General features: G+C 44.4%; 2 protein-coding genes across 4 annotated transcripts; both read right to left on the reverse strand.

Moving 5' to 3' along the window:
* Positions 1–1270: 1270 nt before the first annotated feature.
* On the reverse strand, positions 1271–13981 carry LOC124126567 (leucine-rich repeat and death domain-containing protein 1-like). 2 transcript variants are annotated; one of them, XM_046490039.2, is made up of 3 exons: positions 13514–13981; positions 10165–11216; positions 1271–1683 (listed from the first exon to the last, which is right to left on the reverse strand). In XM_046490039.2, exon 2 carries the CDS (start codon positions 11012–11014, stop codon positions 10202–10204), a length of 813 nt encoding a protein of 270 aa, XP_046345995.1. In that variant the 5' UTR covers positions 11015–11216; positions 13514–13981; the 3' UTR covers positions 1271–1683; positions 10165–10201. The 2 variants fall into 2 exon arrangements, with proteins under 2 accessions (XP_046345995.1, XP_046345996.1); XM_046490040.2 differs by lacking the exon at positions 13514–13981 and adding an exon at positions 13059–13267.
* Positions 13982–15976: 1995 nt separating this feature from the next.
* On the reverse strand, positions 15977–20613 carry LOC124126571 (U-scoloptoxin(16)-Er12a-like). 2 transcript variants are annotated; one of them, XM_046490047.2, is made up of 3 exons: positions 20457–20613; positions 19555–19675; positions 15977–16114 (listed from the first exon to the last, which is right to left on the reverse strand). In XM_046490047.2, the coding sequence occupies exons 1-3, from the start codon at positions 20527–20529 to the stop codon at positions 16000–16002; spliced, it is 309 nt and encodes a 102-aa protein (XP_046346003.1). In that variant the 5' UTR covers positions 20530–20613; the 3' UTR covers positions 15977–15999. The 2 variants fall into 2 exon arrangements, with proteins under 2 accessions (XP_046346003.1, XP_046346002.1); XM_046490046.2 differs by lacking the exons at positions 19555–19675; positions 20457–20613 and adding exons at positions 17850–17970; positions 18666–18808.
* Between the last annotated feature and the right edge of the window lie 684 nt (positions 20614–21297).

Genomic DNA, 21297 nt, shown 5'->3' on the forward strand with positions numbered 1-21297 from the left:
TAAACATCGCATTTATATCAACAATAAGACATTTTGGATAGCAGAAATACCATCTTAGACATACGCTGAAAACAAACAACTATGTATTCCACATTAATGTTTATTGAGCATCAATTGTATCAAGTATATAAACAATGTCATTCAAACACGAATTATTACATCCTGTGAATTGCTGGGGTCAAGACAAGAGTTCTACTCACTTATGTCATCACTGATCACACCTGCAAGTCCAGACAGACGCCACCCACGCAACACGGTGTCTTTGTTCTTTGCGACTGCGTCAAAGGCAGACACGAGCCAGCGAGCATGTATTGTTTTAGTGGAAGTACTCCACTCAGTGCTAATAAGCGGTGCTATTTGGTGTGTGATTGGATTAATGTAAGGTTGGATTAAGGTGAGGATTCTACTGTAAACCTGACAGAGGACGTTTTCTTTAGATATAACTGATGTTTGAGAGGAGGGGGTGTCGCATTCATATTGAGTCGCATTTTTGGCTAGGGACCAGCGGTCGCATTCTTTTAGAGACGCATTAATTTCATAATTTACAGTTCCTAAGCATCGTTGGTGGCGTGTTGAAAATCAGTGGGTATTACTGGCATCGTATCATCTTCAATGTCATGTCCTGCCTTAAACCAACATAACATAAGAGGGGCGGTTGGGTAGCCTAGTGGTTAAAGCGTTCACTCTTCACGCCGAAGACCCGGGTTGGATTTCCCACATGGATACAATGTGTGAAGCCCATTTCCAGTGTCCCCCGTCGTGATATTGCTGAATTATTGCTAAAAGCGGTGTAAAACCATGTTCACTGACTCACTAAACCTTTTGGCTGCACACAGCCCCAGCAATGAAAGTGAGTGAAGCGGACGTAAAATGACATGTCGTCCGAATGTCATCGGCAACACTGATTGTTCCACTGGACACAGAGAACTAAACTCTGTAGTGAGTGAGTGAGTTGGGTTTAACGCCGCTTTTAACAGTATTCCAGTTATATCGCGGCGTGTCAGCTTAATGTGGGAGGAAAGCCCGAAGTGATGCAGGCCTCAGACGTTTACCACTTCGGTGAAACCCACGAGCACGGGTATGATGCTGACAAACCTAGAAACATAAACGGGGCGAACCGGGATTCGAACCAACAATCATAGGTTTCTGGCGTGCCCAAGGGACGCAACTCTGCACAGCGAATCGCGGCGCCTAAGACGACTGGGCCACCCGTGCCCCACTAAACTCTGTAATGTAAAGAACCCGGTTGTATGAATGACGAACACGACTGTACTGTAACGGATTTTTTATTATTTGATGAGTACAGTGGGTAGTCACTGGGATATCTGATCAGTCGTGTCAGACAATGCACGGAGTATGCCGCTCTACGCTGGATTATACAACTAAACGAGAAAGGCTTGATCTTGATAAATATATACATCTCCAAGCCTGTGTAATAACTAACTCCCGTGACGTTCCAAACATAATACTGACGCAGCGTCCTTAAGAGTAGCGAAAGTCATCACCAAAAGTCTGCAATCAAAGGCGATACACTGGGAATACTCCTGGAAAGGTAATACAGACAGTCACTATAGAAGCATCAGTCGATCCATAGACGGACCGGATGTAAACGGATTATTGCCCCTGGAACAAGGACACACGTGACGGTGAGAACTGTGTTGGTTGCGGGTGGCGCTGACTGTGCTGAAACATGAAACATGAGATATGAAGGGAGGTGTATTTCTAATGAACGGAATTGCAAACGTAAACAATGTTTTACACAATAGTTATCTTCAATAGCTTCAACAAAACAAAGGCATAAACCAGGTTATAGACAATCCTTTTGAAATTTGTAAGAAGACGTCATGAATGTGTCCAGGTTATAGGGAGCTGCTAACACAGTATTTTGTATTTGATTTTAATTATATCTGAGATTACATATTGCATTTTAGGTCCAGGATTTATTAATATTGTACAGAGCTTCGTCTTGACTGTTGACAAACAGACCGTCAGATCCATGTTGATTCTGAGAAATTTCTGGCGTCAGAGTACCTACACTAAATGTTCATGCGCCCCAAGAGCGTACACTCATGTGTCAAGTTATTAAAGACAGTGTCTGTGACCTCCAACAATGTGTGTCAAGCTATTATAGACAGTGTTTGTGACCTCTACGAATGTATCAAGTTATTAAAGACAGTGTCTGTGACCTCTACGCATGTGTCAAGCTATTATAGACAGTGTCTGTGACCTCTACGGATGTGTCAAGTTATTAAAGACAGTGTCTGTGACCTCTACGCATGTGCCAAGCTATTATAGACAGTGTCTGTGACCACTACGAATGTGTCAAGTTATTATAGACAGTGTCTGTGACCTCTACATATGTGTCAAGTTATTATAGACAGTGTCTGTGACCTCTACATATGTGTCAAGTTATTATAGACAGTGGCAGTGACCTCTACGAATGTGTCAAGTTATTATAGACAGTGTCTGTGATCTCCACATGTGTGTCAAGCTATTAAAGACAGTGGCTGTGACCTCCACATATGTGTCAAGTTATTATAGACAGTGTCTGTGACCTCTACATATGTGTCAAGTTATTATAGACAGTGTCTGTGACCTCTACGAATGTGTCAAGCTATTAAAGACAGTGTCTGTGGCCTCCACATATGTGTCAAGTTATTATGTACAGTGTCTGTGACCTCTACGAATGTGTCAAGCTATTAAAGACAGTGTCTATGGCCTCCACATATGTGTCAAGCTATTATAGACAGTGTGTAGTATAAGGTGCATGTAAACCGGTGGAAACACCTCACTATAACATGCCTGTACACCGGAAGGAGATACACCTCGCTACAAGGCGCCTGGTTTTACCGGCAGGTATTTCACGTAGATGTCCCAGTAAATCCAGTGGTAAGCGGTAATTGCCACGTTAACACTAAGACCTTCAGCTAAAGCTTATCTCCTCGAATTCTCCCTACAGTACAGCTGTTGGCACGCCGTGAGTTAATTATATCCCTTTGTAGATTTATGACAGTGTTATCAGTCAGGGTGCTCGACTTGATGAAACCCACAAACATTCAACTCAACGATTGTCCGCGCCATTGTTGTCTGAGTGTCCTTATGTGTGCAATAGTTACCCCCTTCTTGAGGAAAAGCCAAATGAACTCATTCTGTGTGACAAGTAAAGATCATGTCCCCCTTTGTTGGCAATATATGGCGTTATTAAAAGGACAAGAAGAGATCGAATACTGGAATGAAATATGGAGCTCGTTGTTGGAGGAAGGCCGACACTCGTTAATGGCTAGCGTACAAACTGTGACTATCTGTACAACTTGAAAACGAAAACAAATATTTATTAAAAACAAATTCGTACTGTTCTCCACTCTTACCATTTTGCCCAATAAAAAGCTAATCCTTTATATGGTGTTCATTTGGCAAGATGGAAGGTCAATATACGAAGTTCAAAACATGGCATTTGGAAAAAAGACAAAACAATACACGAGCTGTCGCTCGTTTCAATCTTGATGTGAAGTGTTGCATTTTCGGGGCTAATATCTACCCAGACACAAGCCAGAATATGGAGTCCAGGAGAGTCGAGCCACTTGAGGATTATTTCCCACTTCAGTCTGCACTCCAGGATAAACACAAACCTCTCCACTATTAAAACCGGTTGGGTTGTCTCAACAGAAGGGGTATCGGTGCACCCTTTGTAGACAAGCGAAGGGGTGGACACACATACCACAAGGGGTAGCCCGTGCATATGTCATCAAGTGTTGTGGACATTATCAGTATGTCACAAACTGTAGTGGAGAGTGCCCGTATGCCACACACGATAGTGGAGAGTACCCGTATGCCACACACTGTAGTGGAAAGTGCCCGTATGCCACACACTGTAGTGGAGAGTGCCCGTATGCCACACACTGTAGTGGAAAGTACCCGTATGCCACACACTGTAGTAGTGGAGAGCACCCGTATGCCACACACTGTAGTAGAAAGTACCCGTATGCCACACACTGTAGTAGTGGAGAGCACCCGTATGCCACACACTGTAGTAGAAAGTACCCGTATGCCACACACTGTAGTAGTGGAGAGCACCCGTATGCCACATACTGTAGTAGAAAGTACCCGTATGCCACACACTGTAGTAGTGGAGAGCACCCGTATGCCACACACTGTAGTGGAGAGTACCCGTATGCGACACACTGTAGTAGTGGAGAGTACCCGTATGCCGCACACTGTAGTAGAAAGTACCCGTATGCCACATACTGTAGTGGAGAGTGCCCGTATGCCGCACACTGTAGTGGAAAGTACCCGTATGCCACACACTGTAGTGGAAAGTGCCCGTATGCCACACACTGTAGTGGAGAGTACCCGTATGCCACACACTGTAGTGGAGAGTACCTGTATGGCACACACTGTAGTGGAAAGTGCCCGTATGCCACATACTGTAGTGGAGAGTGCCCGTATGCCACACACTGTAGTGGAAAGTACCCGTATGCCACACACTGTAGTGGAGAGTACCCGTATGGCACACACTGTAGTGGAAAGTACCCGTATGCCACACACTGTAGTGGAAAGTGCCCGTATGCCACACACTGTAGTGGAGAGTACCCGTATGCCACACACTGTAGTGGAGAGCGCCCGTATGCCACACACTGTAGTGGAGAGTGCCCGTATGCCACACACTGTAGTGGAGAGCGCCCGTATGCCACACACTGTATTGGAGAGTGCCCGTATGCCACACACTGTAGTGGAGAGCGCCCGTATGCCACACACTGTATTGGAGAGTGCCCGTATGCCACACACTGTAGTGGAGAGTACCCGTATGCGACACACTGTAGTGGAAAGTACCCGTATGCCACACACTGTAGTGGAGAGTACCCGTATGCCACACACTGTAGTGGAGAGCGCCCGTATGCCACACACTGTAGTAGTGGAGAGCACCGTATGCCACACACTGTAGTGGAGAGTGCCCGTATGCCACACACTGTAGTGGAGAGCGCCCGTATGCCACACACTGTATTGGAGAGTGCCCGTATGCCACACACTGTAGTGGAGAGTACCCGTATGCGACACACTGTAGTGGAAAGTACCCGTATGCCACACACTGTAGTGGAGAGTACCCGTATGCCACACACTGTAGTGGAGAGCGCCCGTATGCCACACACTGTAGTGGAGAGTACCGTATGCCACACACTGTAGTGGAAAGTACCCGTATGCCACACACTGTAGTGGAGAGTACTCGTATGACCCTTACAAGATCGTGTTCACGTGTATACCCGGGTAAATTGGCGAATGAAGGCTCAGGAGTCTTTATCACCTCATTATACAGTTATCAGTGAATATACCCTCCAGTCGCTATCGCCTCACTACACAGCTGCATCCTAATATACCCCAAGTCCTACTTCACTATACAGCTGCATCCTAATATACCCACCATTCCAATCACCTCACTATACAGTTGCATCAGAATATCACCCCTCAGCCGCTATCATCTGAGTACACAGTTGCATCCAAATGTACCCCCATGCTAATCCCTCACTATACAGCTGCATCCGAATATACCCCAAGTCCTACCTCACTATACAGTTGCATCCGAATGTACCCCCATGCTAAAACCTCACTATACAGTTGCATCCTAATATACCCCAAGTCCTACCTCACTATACAGTTACATCCGAATATACCCCCGTCGCTATCACCTCACTATACAGTTACATCCGAATACATGTATACCCCAATTCCAATCACCTCACTATACAATTATCTCCGAATATACCCCCTATGCAGTCCCATTCCCTCACTATACAGTAACATCTGAATGTACCCAAAGTCCTGTCACCTTATTATACAGTCCCACCTAACAAAATACCCTCTGGATGTGGTCTTATACTCATAATATTTTTATTACGAGTCGAACAGACAACGTTTCGTCTTACTATTTGACGTCGCCGATAAAGAGTTTCACCTGCACAATGTGGCATGCAGGAGTACTTTGTGCCAGTGCTATATTTCCCTGTTGGTCATACCAGCAAGGCAGGACACTCACTCCGATAGTCGCGATACGATACTTAACCACACCCGTCCCTAGTCAGATGGTTTGTGTATAAACATATCAGTTAACTGGTTGTACACGAAGTGAGAGATGTGAAGGTGCCTGTGTGTCTCTGCCGTGAAGACCGGGGCGTGGCATTTAGAGATGTAGGTTCACAAATGACAAAGACGTTACTCACAAACTATATATACGTCAATTTAATTATTTTCATTATTAAATATGAAACATCCTGGATAAGTATATCCAGGTGTGACATTGTATGGTATAATACCTCCTGATATAGTACACACAGAAATCATACAACAGGTAATGGTTTAATATAGCCTGGTTTAACACAGCCTGATTTACTTAAACCTGGTTTAACACAGTCTGGTGTAATATAACCTGATTTAACACAATCTGGTTAAATATAACGTGGTTTAACACAGCCTGGTTTAATATAACCTCATAAAACACATTTTGGTTTAATATAACCTGGTTTAACACGGTCTGGTTTAATATAATTTGGTTTAAAGCGGTCTGATTTAATATAACCTCGTATAACACAGCTTGGTGTAATATAACATGGTTTAACACGGTCTGGTTTAATATGATTTGGTTTAACACGGTCTGGTTTAATATAACTTTGAATAACACAGCCTGGTTTAATATAACCTGGCTTAACACAGCCTGGTTTAAAATAACCTCGTATAACACAGCCTGGTTTAATATAACCTGGTTTAACACGGTCTTGTTTAATATAATTTGGTTTAACACAGCCTGGTTTAATATAATCTGGTTTACCACAGTTGGTTTAATATAACCTCGAATAAGATAGCCTGGTTTAATATAACCTGGTTTAACACAGCCTGGTTTAATATAATCTGGTTTAACACGGTCTGGTTTAACATAACCAGATTACCACAGTTTGGTATAATATAACCTCGAATAACACAGCCTGGTTTAACACAGTCTGGTTTAATATAATTTGGTTTAACACGGTCTGGTGTAACATAACCTGGTTTACCACACCTTGGTTTAATATAACCTCGTATAACACATCCTGGTTTAATATAAACTGGTTTACCACAGCTCGGTTAAATAATATCCTGGTTTAACACAGCCTGGTTTAATATAATCTGGTTTAACATAACTTGGTTTACCACAGTTTGGTTTAATATAACCAGCGTAACACAGTCTGGATTTATATAGCCCTGTGTGACATAATGATAATACAGTAAACTACAGTTACAACAAACTCACAGGGACCACTAATTTTAATTCGTTATATACGTTGTTCGTTATAAGCATATGTATAGCATAAATACAGCAAATGGACGGAACCAAGAAATTGTTCGTTATATCCGTAAGTTCGTTATACGCGTGTTCGTTATAAACGTAGTTTATATTATGCATATGTTGAAATGATCTACTCAGGAAGTGGTGACAGTCTAACAGCTGGATGTTTCGTGTCTTTTAGGTGAACAATTGACTTGCCTTTGCATGTGTTTGTGACGGGTGTCACCGGTGGGGCAGAATACGCCCACCTTTTCGCGAACACCCGGTATCATTACTATGTGATAGTGATTCATTAACACATGCTCATGATATAGTCGGAATCGTACTATCAAGTCTACTTTAAGCAATTTTTTCTGTACATATAATTGACGCATTATTCCTTGGTAACCGACCTTTTGTCGGTTTTTATTTCACCAAACAGTAACCAAGCTTCAGGCATGTTTGTTGTTTAGTCTTTAAGTGACACGCATGACTAGTCTCTCGGCGACTTTCAACGCCGTCTCGCTTCACTGCCCCGAGGCGATTTCAATAATCAACTATTAATCTCAGCGAATGTATCGCAGTCACCTGAGCTCATATAAACGTGTATACACAACAATGCGTGGACAATGGAACGTTTCACAGGGATTGCAATGCTATAGTTGTGGAGGTAATTCCCTTACAGGATCAGATGAGGTAATGGGCAAGACTGGAGCGGTGTAGCTGATTGTTAGCTGGGACAAACAACAGTCATTTGAAAACTGGTCGCTTTCACCTACAAGCTGTTTACACGTCTTGCGTTACACTGCAGCTGGCTCCACGTGACAATACTGACATGACGTGTCACAACTGATTGTTGGCCATTACAGCCTCAACAACAAAGAATACTTTCTGTCGGGTCTGACACGCATTGTGTGTTGACTGTGGTGCCTGAGTGTTGACTGTGGTGCCTGTGTGTTGACTGTGGTGCCTGTGTGTTGACTGTGGTGCCTGTGTGTTGACTTGGTGCCTGTGTGTTGACTGTGGTACCCGTGTGTTGACTGTGGTGCCTGTGAGTTGATGGCATTAAATCATTCAAGTATACTGTGGCTGAAGGGGTCGTTGTCGGCACAGGTTCTACAGATATGTACCCCAGGTACGTTTCTGTATACAGAAATGTACCCTAGCCAAAATCAGAATACAGAAGGGTATCACTGGATAAGTCAATTCCACCGCAGGCCGAATTGCGCAATACGCTGAACCGGTTTCTTGAACGCTTTCCTATACGACACGTCAGGGGTGCCAAAACGCGGTATAATTCAACATGGCAGTACGCGTTGTATATTTTTGTCTCGGTACTTCCTTATCGTAAATGGATCGGAACTGTCATACTGTTGTGTGAGATGCATTCCAGTCTGATATATATTTAAAAAGGAGCAAACACAGTGACATTACTGTACGCACATTACTGTAATACTCCACGATGCACAGCATTATACTGCATGTGCTCGTCATCAGGCGAACCAGAAATACAAGATGAACCGGTTTCGGTTTCGAGTTGAGGAATATGAACTCGTCCGCCGTTTAGGGTACCGGGTACCCTTCTGTATTCTGATTTTGGCTGGGGTGCATATCTGTAGTACCCGGGTCGACAGCGACCCCTTCAGATTTACTCGGCACCCTGTACATGGCACGATTGAGTAGTGTGCAATGATTAAAATATTCTCCCTCAAGTGATTGAAGAAAAAAACCAATTATTCATATTGATTTTTACACTGCAATACACCCAATGTTCACCAGGAGCCGTTGACATTCAATGTTTACAGTGGCAGAAATGGCTGCCTAATCATCCTCTTATCGGGAGAATGGAGGCTGATTCTTCCTCTATAGAATATTGTGAAGATGGAACACTCGCTGATGTTCTTGGGCATAAATTGTTGTCCCTAGCAACAATTCATGTAAACAAAATTTAATGTCAACACTAAACACTTTCCCTCATCTCAACAATGAAGCCAAATATTGATCCTATTACAAACTACAGTAAACTACGGTTATAACGAACACGCTTATAACGAACTGACGGATATAACGAACTTACTTTGTGGTCCCGACTACTTGCTGTAGTCATGCTGTATATGTACTTATAACGAACTACGGTTATAACGAGCTAAAATTAGTGGTCCCTTTGAGTTCGTTAAAACCGTAGTTTACTGTATTTACATAGCCGCAACAAGGACTCTGTGAACGGGTTGTTACAAGCATCAGATTCATTTATGCTTAACTCTTTAAATAATGTTTAAAATAAACTCGATAATCCTTCAAAATACCATAAACGATATAGGTCACACCAAGCCATTGAATTTTCACTGCTTACGTTCACAAAATTTCAAATTGTTTACAGTAGACGACCGAGAGATTGATTTGATTACATTGTCGCTATCTATGTCAGATATATATGGGACCGCCTCCGTGGTCTAGTGGTAGAGCGTCCGCCCGGAGAGCGGATGGTCCGGGGTTCGATCCCCGGCCGCGTCACACCAAAAGACGTTAAAGGATGGTACTTGTTGTTACCCTGTCTGGCGCATTAAGGGGTTAAAGCAAGGACTGGTCGGCTCGGAGTCAGTATACTGTGTCTGAGTGGGGTATTCATGTTAAACTACGGCATGGTATCTCAGTGGGCTAGCACACACACACACACGTGCATGCACGTCGCTATATAAGTGCAATAATCTTGGACGCGACGTTAAACCCAATTTCACCTCACCTCACCAGATATATATGGGATCCTGGAATGGATTTTATCCTATTTGTCCGTTGTCGCTTTAACGGAACTAAGCATACATTAACATTTTTAAACACCACGACAACGTGTCGCCTAATTAAAGGATACGCACCTTGATTCATAGGATACATAGATTACAGATGTGGAGATCAGTAGCCGTTGATCCTGTCCCCGTCGCTCCTGTCTGTGTCGTTATTCCGGGACTTTCTTCCGGAGAGTGACGACATGTACCGATCTATAGCATCGGGGCCCATTCGGCATATCTCGATGGGAGGGTGGATGAGCGGGTTCCCATCCAGAGCGGACGAAGTGTATCGGAACCCCCAGTCCAGTTTCAGCAGCTTACCAAAGTCTCTCGGCAGTTGCCGGATTCTGTTGTTGCCGATCCAGAGACACCGTAGCTGCGTGAGCGTGCAGATGATGTCGGGCAGCTTTGTGAGGTCGTTGATGAAGAGGAGGAGAGTTTCCAGCTGCTTCATGTCTCGGATCTCCTCCGGCAGAGAGCTGATGTGGTTGTCACTGATGTCCAAAAACTCGAGATTCTCTAGTTTACACAGCTGCAGCGGGAATTCCTTGAAGTCGTTGTTGGCCATGTGAAGACTCTGGAGGTTCTTCAGGTTGCAGAAGTTGCTGGGGAGGGAGGAGAAGTGGTTGTTGCTGAGGGCAATCCTCTCCAGCTGCTGCAGCAGAGCGATCTCGGGGGGCAAGTCCTTCAGTTCGTTTGTGTCCAGCATCAGGACCTTCAGGTTGACCAGTCTCCCTATAGTGGGTGGACATGCCGGGAGCTTGTAGTCCAGACACGCCTCTCGCTCCGGACTCAGGTCAAGGACCTCCAGCTCCAGAAGATGGAACACAGAGTCGGATATATTAGCCAAGTCCTTCCCCCGCACTTTTAGTTTCTTCCACCCATAGTACAACGGGTCCTCCGTCTCAATTCGCATACGATAACTTTTCACCGACATGTTTACACTATCCCAGCTCTCACCTGTAAACACCACAGCTTTGTTCAACCTCAGCAGATATCGTTCATGAATTAGAAATATTTGAAGAGAATATTATCTGTCGATAGGAGACACGCACAGATCCATGATGGCTGAAGGTGGCAGCAGGGACGGCGTTGTACGTGGGATGTGGGACGTCGTCGACTTCCTTGTCCTCCGTTGCCTGGAAGTGTATGCAGATATTGTACTGACCTATCAATAGGACCGTGTCATCAAGTCACGGGCTACCCAATGCAACAAGATCATCTGTTATATTTAATCGGGTTGTTCTTCTAAATGTACATAGCAACTTTCCCATGAATCCAATATGTGCATCGATCTGTGTTATAAATAACGCCATCATTCATGCGTGTCAGGGTTAATTATTTAATACCGCTGGCGCAATGTTGCCAGACAGGAAGCACCGGAAGAAGACATAAATACGGGGACACTGCACCAGTTGCCATGGGGATGGGCCACGTGACCGCATTGCCCAGTGACACTTACACTGACGCTAGGGGGACTATATGGTTAACATATAGCTTGAAAGTCGATACTGAATACAATACGGGGTTAACATATTGATGGACAGGCGATGTTGAATACACAACATAGTTAACATATAGATGGGCTGGCGATATTGAATAAAATATAGGGTTAACATATTGATGGGTATGACGTACTGAATACAATATGGCTACTATATATACGGACAGGCGATACTGAATACCTTATAGGGTTAACACATAGATGGCCAGTCGATACGGATTAAAATATAGTTTTATCATATACATGGCAAGACGATACTGAATACAATACAAGGTTAACATATAGATGGGCAGAATATACTGAATACAACATATGGTTAAACAAGATGGGCAGTCTACACGGAATACAATATAGGGGTAACAGAGTACAGAGTTTATTTGACACTAATATTGAACATTTAGGAGAGCAGCATTTACCGAATACAGGTGGGATGTTCACATAGACTGAATACAATATTATCTGGTCAACATATATATGAGCAGAAGGAATGAATATAATATAGGTGAGCTGAGGTGAAATTGGGTTTAACGTCGCGTCCAAGATTATTGCACTTATATAGCGACGTGCATGCACGTGTGTGTGTGTGTGTGTGTGTGTGTGTGTGTGGCTGCTTGTGCTAGTCCGGACTGATGCCGATTTATAGTGCTCGCTCACTAAGATACCATGCCGCAGTTTAACATGAATACCCCACTCAGACACAGTATACTGACTCCGAGCTGACCAGTCCTTGTTTTAGCCCCTTAATGCCGAGCGCCAGACAGGGTAACAACAAGTACCATCTTTTAACGTCTTTTCGTATGACGCGGTCGGGGATCGAACCCCGGACCTTCCGCTCTCCGGGCGGACGCTCTACCACTAGACCACGGAGGCGGTCGAATATAATATAGAGTTGACATATCGCTGGACAGTAGGTATCTAATATAAGTGTTTATATGTACGTCTTACTGTGTCTGATAAAGCAAATATTGGCTGGGCATTGTACTTCAAACACTCGTGTTATTACACATGATGTTAGATGTTTTATATGCGCATATGTCACATGAATGTACAGTTTCTATCTTTGTAATAAATGTTTACAAATACATTAGAAGTGATCAGTAGTGTTGACATACAGATTGGGCACAGACACTAATTACAATTCGGGGCTTACATACAGGTTGTAGTAGGCCTTGGCAACCAGACCCGTGAATATTCCGGGGTAGAATAGGTCTTCAGCAACCCATGCTTGCCGTAAAAGCTGACTGTGCTTGTCGTAAAAGGCGACTAACGGGATCGAGGGGTCAGGCTCGTTGACTTGGTTGATGCATGTCATCGATCCCAATTGCGTGGATCGATGCTCATATCAATCACTGGATTGTCTGGTACAGACTCGATTATTTACAGACCGCCGTCATATAGCTGGAATATTGCTGAGTGCGGCTTTAAACAACAAACCAACCAACCAACTAATCTTGGCTACCAGATAAGGTATACTTACGGGTGTTCAGCGACAGGGTTATTCCCTGTTTAATGTGCAGGCCACAAGCAGGTGTGCATGATATTCTCCAGGGAGATAAACACAGTTACCAGATCTGCTGTTATTGTTTGCGAGATCAAGAATCTTCTATGTATGTAAACAACAACGGAATCAATAGAATCAATAGCGAGACGTAGGCATCCTCCGGGCACAGCATCCACCTGGTAATAAACGGGTTGGCCCTCAGTTTGGGTGGAGTACCCGCCTATTGGACAAAACCCTAACCTAGCAGTGCAGGGTATTACCAGGGTATTACTAGGGTATTACTAGCCATAAACCCCACAGTAATTACCGAGAACCTGACGTGTAAGCCCGTAACGTACCTATACCCCGGTCGTCTGATATCGATCAAGTCAACTCTCGCTTAACATGGCCATGTGTGATTAATGAGTCTAACACATTGTCGTCGTACTCACCAGATCTTAAAATCCCCGACGAGAGGCCGAGAGAATGTGTTACAAGTATCCTGTTGATGTAGCTGGGTTGGAACCCCTGAGTTGGTTGAAACAGTAGCCCTCGTCGTCCAGCTCGAGACAGTGAAGTCGCTCCCGGCAACCGTCGTCTCAACACGCTCACAACGGAAGGGGAGAGTATGAGAGTCGATACGTCGAGCAAACACTCTCAAGACCACCGTCAATGTCTGATTGACGGGCCGATACGTAAATCTCTACTCTATTCATTCAACAAAGCAAACAGTTGAATGGCCACGATCCTTGATAAGTAGTAAGTAATTTATTCACGTGGCGTTGAGGGGAAGAGTTGGCACCGACATTCATAGGGTCGTCTCTCCCATTTCATACCCGCGTATGAATTTAATACGATAATTGCTGGCAGTGTGTCGGAGTCATGTCTCAGCCGTAACACGAGCCTTCGTTTAACCATACCTGCTCAGTAAGAAGGCGCTACGTTGGGAGTGACGAGTAGACATGTTTGTAATGTTATACACAACAAGGGGATTACACACACGTGTCGTCATAAGACCTTAGACAATGCTATTTGGTTAACTGGATGAAAGTTGGAGATCTTGTGGCGCGGGGACAAGTCTTTACATGACACTGAATCGATAGTCAATTCTCCTGGCTCGGTGAGTGAGTTGGTGTGGGCTACCCCCAGCAGCGTCACATGAAATCGGTGTCGCAGGGCGGTCGGGTAGCCTAGTGGTTAAAGCGTTCACTCGTTACTTCGAAGACCCGGGTTCGAATCCCCACATGGATACAAAGTGTGAAGCCCATTTCTGGTGTACCCCGCTGTAATATTGCTGGAATATAGCTAAAAGCAGCGTAAAACCATACTCAGTCACTCTACACGAAGATCTGCGAGGGAAGTACCATCAACAGGTCGCACACACTGCACCACGTGGGGAACGAAGCTCGGTCTCTGGCGGAAGGTCTCGGTTCCGCTGTTATTGTTTCGCGGGGCTTCTCTTGTGTTAGAAGCAGCCATTGATCGGACACTAATTTCATTTTTAACTGCATTTATACAAGTGGGACCAACGCCCGTGATTTTTACGCAACAACTATAGAAAATAGTTGTAACGTGTCATTAGTCCAATATAACTTCAGAAATTCCAAGGTCCCGTTTCCCAAAGCGCAAAGGTGATCGCAACTTTTATACTTTAATACAGTTTTACGGCAGCCGTAACGCTAAGGTGATTGCAACTTCTATACCTTAACACAGGCTAACAGCATTCGAAACGATATTGTGATCGCAACTCCCATACTTTAACAAAGACTTACGCATTCGTAGCGCTAAGGTGATCGCAACTTCTATACTTTAACAAAGACTTACGTCAGTCGTAGCGCTGAGGTGATCATAACTCCTATACTTTAACACAGACTTACGGCAGTCGTAGCGCAAAGGTGATCGCAACTCATGTACTTTAACACAGACTTACGGCGTGTAGTGGTGTTGTGTGAGTTGCGTGGTGTGTTGCAGTGTGGTGTGGTGTGGTGTGGTGTGTTGCGGTGCGGTGCGGTGCGGTGCGGTGCGGTGCGGTGCGGTAAGCGCTGGTGGGTTTTGGGAAGATGAGTTGAGGTCATTTAGTGGTTCTGGCAGAAAGTACCCCTTTCACACAAAACTGTTCTCACAGCTCTTGCAATCCAACCCAGACGGTGTCAACTTAGTGGGACGATCGTTATCATATCAGCTTGTGTTCAATGCATATATAAAACACCCATGCTTGGCCCCATGTTATTGTGCATGTTGACCCGGCAATGGTGTTGACTGTCTCGGGGCTCGCGGCTATAGGAATCCAACTGAGCGCACTGTGTTGTTTACCCCCAGTTGTGCAGTGTACACATACCGGTTGTAACATGATGACCTTAAAATCGGAAAATATAGAGTTATCGATTTCCGAAATATTCATGATTGTCGATCCAAAGAGCGCCGATTGAAAGTGTACCATGACATCGGTTGCCACAATGATCTGATTCCGGTCTCCTACACAGATTAGGTAATACAAGAAATGGCTCTAATAATTTCAGGGCATCTCAAATTAATTAAATCAATTGGAAGAATCTTGAAAAAGGTCATCATGTCCCGAGATGGCAGTCGTCTCAGGCGCCGCAATTCACTGTGCAGAGTTGCGTCCCTTTGGCACCCCAGAAACCTTTGATTGTTTGTTCGAATTCTGGTTCGCCCCGATTTTGTTTCCAGGTTTGTCAGCACCGTATTCGTGTTCGTAGGTTTCGCCAAAGTGGTAAACGTCTGATACCTGCCTCATTTCAGGCTTTCCTCCCACATTATACGGACACGCCATGATATAACCGGTTTACTGTTTTAAAATAACTCACTCCGAATTGGCAGTAAACGTGACGTCATGACAACTGTACTTACACCTTGGCCTGTTGGATGGGGACAAACTAAACAGAGAAATGTCGTACGTCGGCGCAGAACACGTAGTTTATTTTCCTATAATAGAATTTCTGCAATATGGGACATCACAGCACTCTGGGAAGGGACCGTTCGGGTCTTTCTTCAGGTTGAACGCGCAGCTTGGGATGGGGTAATCCGGGCACCTGCAGCAACAACGTCAAATAACGTGACGTAATATGACGTGTTTGATGAAGAAAGAACATGAAACAATTCAAAACAACTTAATAGTCACGAAAATGCAGGTTATATTTCAGCACTTAATAATTTGACTGACGACTACATTTAGACCATCTGTAACATTCCAGGCTCACAATGACCACACTTTGGTGGAACACGGCCCAAATACGTTGTAAGTCATCCAGTAGCCTCCAGTGACATATCGGGGGCACGGGTGGCCCAGTCGTCTAAGGCGCCGCGATTCGCTGTGCAGAGTTGCGTCCCTTGGGCACGCCAGAAACCTATGATTGTGGGTTCGAATCCCGGTTCGCCCCGATTATGTTTCTAGGTTTGTCAGCACCATACCCGTGCTCGTGGGTTTCACCGAAGTGGTAAACGTCTGAGGCCTGCATCACTTCGGGCTTTCCTCCCACATTAAGCTGACACGCCGCGATATAACTGGAATACTGTTAAAAGCGGCGTTAAACCCAACTCACTCACTCACTCCAGTGACATATCAGTTACCGTATACATGCTAATGTGACTAATTTGAGCTTGTCACACTTATGAAAGAATAGGTGTCGGCAAGACACACAATCAATCAGCCATCAGTAAAACAGCATGCAGTCATCCTCACATCCTTCGCCGTCATCTACACACCCTTCGCCGTCATCTACACACCCTTCGCCGTCATCGACACACCCTTCGCCGTCATCTACACACCCTTCGCCGTCATCTACACACCCTTCGCCGTCATCTACACACCCTTCGCCGTCATCTACACACCCCTCGCTGTCATCTACACACCCTCCGCCGTCATCTACACACCCTCCGCAAACCGTCTGCCTCACGCCAACACTCTGTCGGCCATACAAACAAACAATCGAACTGTTTCTTATCCATATCTCTGTCACTTATCCTACCATCACCACATCAGCAGTACATGTTGTCCTTTGACGTTACCCTTGTCCTTCTGACGGTAATTTTACGTCACTACATGCCGTTTTGTAACGTTACTGTCGCGCTTCTGACGAGAGTTTTTCACCACTACCACTTTTGACAATACCGTCGTTACACGTGAATATTGTACCTTTGTCCCCCTGATGGGAATATTGGAACACGACAAACCGTCTTTCTACGTATTTATCCTATCTTCTGAGTGCCGGGTATATTTCATCACGACGTAGTCGTCGTTTGACGTTAATTCCTCCTACTGGCTAGATTATTGCATCGAACGCCTCCCCGTCCGTATCATACGGAAAAAAAACATTAAAAACTATGGTACATGTTGTGAACCTGTCTGGCACTCGGAGATAATACAAGCACTGGTCGACTCGGAGTCAGTATATTGTATCTGAGTAGGGCATCCATGTTAAAACTTCGGCATGGTATCATGCAATGCGGCTGCTTGTACTGGTCCGGACTAAAGCCGATTTTCTAGTGCTAGCCCACTGAGTTACCATGCCGTAGCTTAAATAACTTGATAACCCCACTCAGACACAGTATACTGACTCCGAGCCGACCAGTCCTTGTTTTAGCCCCTTAACGCCGTGCGCCAGATAGGGTAACAACAAGTACCATCTTTTAACGTCTTTTGTTATGACGCGGCCGGGAATCGAACCCCGACCTTCCGCTCTACGGGCAGACGCTCTACCATGGATTATTGCGTCACTACATGCTGTCTTTTGAAGTTCCCGTCGTCCCCAGGAGGGGAAGCCTCACGTTTCTTTGTACTGTATTCTTTCATCGTTCTTCACGAAGCAGCCATACTTGGCACACTCTCCAGCGTTGAACCACGTGGTGCCGGAGTCCATCTCATGGCCGACGTTGTTCACGCAGTTACCTAGGTTACACAGGTGCACGTGACTGACATGTTAATGGTAACTGAATGATAACGTGGTTTATCCTATATTATACAACAGTATTCTGGTTGTATGAGAAAAGTCTTGAGGATTGTATAGTTGAAAATAACGACAGCATATTTTTAAAATTTGTAAGAACTCTTGAATAAGTGCTTTTGTCAAACGGACGAAGGAATACATTGTCTCTTTTGGCTTCTGTTTGCTTTAAAGTTTCAAGTGGCCATGTGGCCATTTTGTTGCCATTCAGATACAGTAAACTACGTTTATAACGAACACGCTTATAACGAACTGACGGATATAACGAACCTACTTTTTTGTCCCGACTATTTGCTGTCGTTATGCTGTATATATGCTTATAATGAACAACGGTTATAACGAACTAAAATTAGTGGTCCCTTTGAGTTCGTTATAACCGTAGTTTACAGTAAATATGTTCTAGTGACGTGCGACGGTCGAAGTTATTTGGTCGAATCTTATATGGTTAAGGAATCACGAAAGAATGATGTCTTTTTAGATTATACTGCCACAAAGGAAACAATATTGCCAAAGTGACACCATAATCACGCGCTGCACAAGCGCAATCTGTCACTTGACTTGTAAATGGATGAGTCGTGTAAAATTAACGAACATAATTCTTGTTATGAGAAACTAGAGACAGTGCAGCCCACATTCTTACCTTCATGGAACGTTATAGGCGCGTATATTCCTATAACACACGAGACGAGGACGGCGACGAAGAGCGGACCCATGATTCCAACAGGTGTGAAAAAAGTGAACGACGGCAGCTGCTTGACGATCGGTAATCGTCGGTAGATTCCGCTTATGTATTAAGTGGAACAGGGTTGGGGTATCTCAAGCACTGGGAGCAATACGCCGTGTATCTCACCGAGCGGATGGGGAGGAGAGGGAGGAGGAAGAGGACGGTGGTGTCGGAGGAGGTGTGGCTTGGTGTGTCATGCATGTATACTAGTACTGTGACAGTAAAAACGCAACATTAACTGCATATATTTTAGAATAATATTTTGAAATGAAACGTGGTACCAGTGGTATGTTGTCTAGCCTTAGTTGTATTGCACCAGTTGTAATAAGCGGTTGTGTGAAACAGTTTTCATCCGCTGACCCTTTAAATCAGAGTAGAAGGAAGGTATTGTGTTATCTCAACATCGTGATTAGACAATGCCGGAACGGCGGGTCGAGCCTATTTTCTTTACGTGCGTCAGAACGTATTCGAATATCATAATCTTCTTCTCATTGCTTCATATTTCACCCTATAGACTCGTGTTCCACAACATCTCATTCTCGTAGATTCACGTTCTACAACATCTCATTCTCGTAGATTCACGTTCCACAACATCTCTTTCTCGTAGATTCACGTTCCACAACATCTCATTCTCGCAGACTCACGTTCCACAACATCCCATTCTCGTAGACTCAGGCTCCGCAACATCCCATTCTCGTAGACTCACGTTCAATAACTTCCAGTTCTCGTAGACTCACGCTTCACAGTAACACTGTCTTATTTTCAGGATCTCGCACACCCTTAAATATAATTCTCGTAGACTCACGTTTCCCTGTATCGGATTCTCACGTCATTCTTCACGAAGCAGCCATATTTAGCACACTCCCCCTTGTGAAACCACATGGTGCCCGCGTCCATTTCATGGCCGACGTTGTTCGCGCAGCTTCCTGAAGCACACAGATTATATATGATTTGTTTGTTTGTTGTTTAACGCCGCACAGCAATATTCCATCTATATGGCGGCGGTCTGTAAATAATCAAGTGTGGACCGGACAATCCTGGGACGCAATTGGGATCGATGCCATGTATCAACCAAGTCAGCGAGCCTGACCACCCGATCCCTTTAGTCGCCTTTTACGACAAGCATCGTCGCCTTTTACGGCATACATGGATTGCTGAAGACCTATTCTACCCCGGATCTTCACGGGTCTAATATTGTACGAATACAGGCACGGATAGAACCTCTATCAGGGCCCACTTGCACAAAGCGATCTTAGCGCTAAGATGATCGTAACTCCCATACTTTAACATAGGTTTACAATAGTCTTAGCACTAAGATCGCTTTGTGCATGTGGGCCCAGGACTCCGTCTTGGACCTGTGACATACACTAAAAACTTACTGCGACCTTCAGTCAGTCAACAATGGGTCAAGTTGTGAGTTGGTGGCATATTTCTGATGCATGGTATTATCAGGAGGCCAAGGACATGCAGTTGTATTATAAATGTAAAAAAAAAAATATATATTTTGAAGATTATTTGTCCTCACGTGTTCTTTAAAACTTGTGTTGTGTGTAACATTCAGTATAACACAACAAAAATCATCCGAAAAAAATAACATCAAAAGCAGATCGCCAGACGAAACTCAATCAAAACCACCATATTACAGATCTTATGTTAAGATTAAAACGCGTGATGGTGATGGAGTTTCTACTGATACATATAACATACCTGAATTAAAGCTAATAGGGGCATATACGCCCAGAATCCCTGACAGCAGCAGCGCGGCACACAGGCAGTGCATGTTCCTTCTGTCGACAGTGGAAGACGGCAGGTGCCCACTGATCACAATCTCTCACCCGCTTGCTGTCCTTAAATTGGTTAAACTTGACTCCAAGTACTCACCTTGAAATTAAGGATATGCAAAAACGTCCATGACCATACCGTGAATCAGACATTGGTCGAGCACTAGAGGATTCTGTTTGATCGCGTGAAATTTAAGTTCTGTCATTGTGAAAATATTCAAGACGATAAGAAATAACATTTCGTTTTAAAAAATGAGGTAACAATTAAAGCTTGAATTCCTCTGACATTTGGAAAAACACTGACTTGCCGCGTGCGCTACTCAGCTGAACATAAAAGTGATGAAAGTCACAGGTACCCAGCCTAGTGTTGTATTGATTGAACAATTAAAGTGGGAATACCAATCCTGTAACAGTTGTATTTGGTTATAGGATTGATTTACTGCTACGTTAGATGGCATTGTTGCCGAGATCGATTCTACATCCACCATCGTGTAGCAGAGTAAGGATTCGCGTTGGACTGACATCCAGTCTATGAAATGAAAATGTTTTACAGAAACATAATCGTTAAATTATCCTAATATAGTGTAATTAAAGGAGCCTATAGACTCTGTGCAGTAAACTAGACTTGCCAACTATTACAGACTTGAATGGGCTGTATTGGATATGTTTGTATCAGGGTCTGTATGACAGACTTGCATCAGGCAACAAAGACAGAGACTCTCACCCGAGTGTCTTTTGACATCAAAATCATCAACTCTCGTCGATTA

The sequence above is a fragment of the Haliotis rufescens genome, unplaced genomic scaffold (assembly GCF_023055435.1).
Source record: "Haliotis rufescens isolate VD_foot unplaced genomic scaffold, xgHalRufe1.0.p SCAF_2, whole genome shotgun sequence".
In the NCBI taxonomy this organism is placed as follows: domain Eukaryota; kingdom Metazoa; phylum Mollusca; class Gastropoda; order Lepetellida; family Haliotidae; genus Haliotis; species Haliotis rufescens.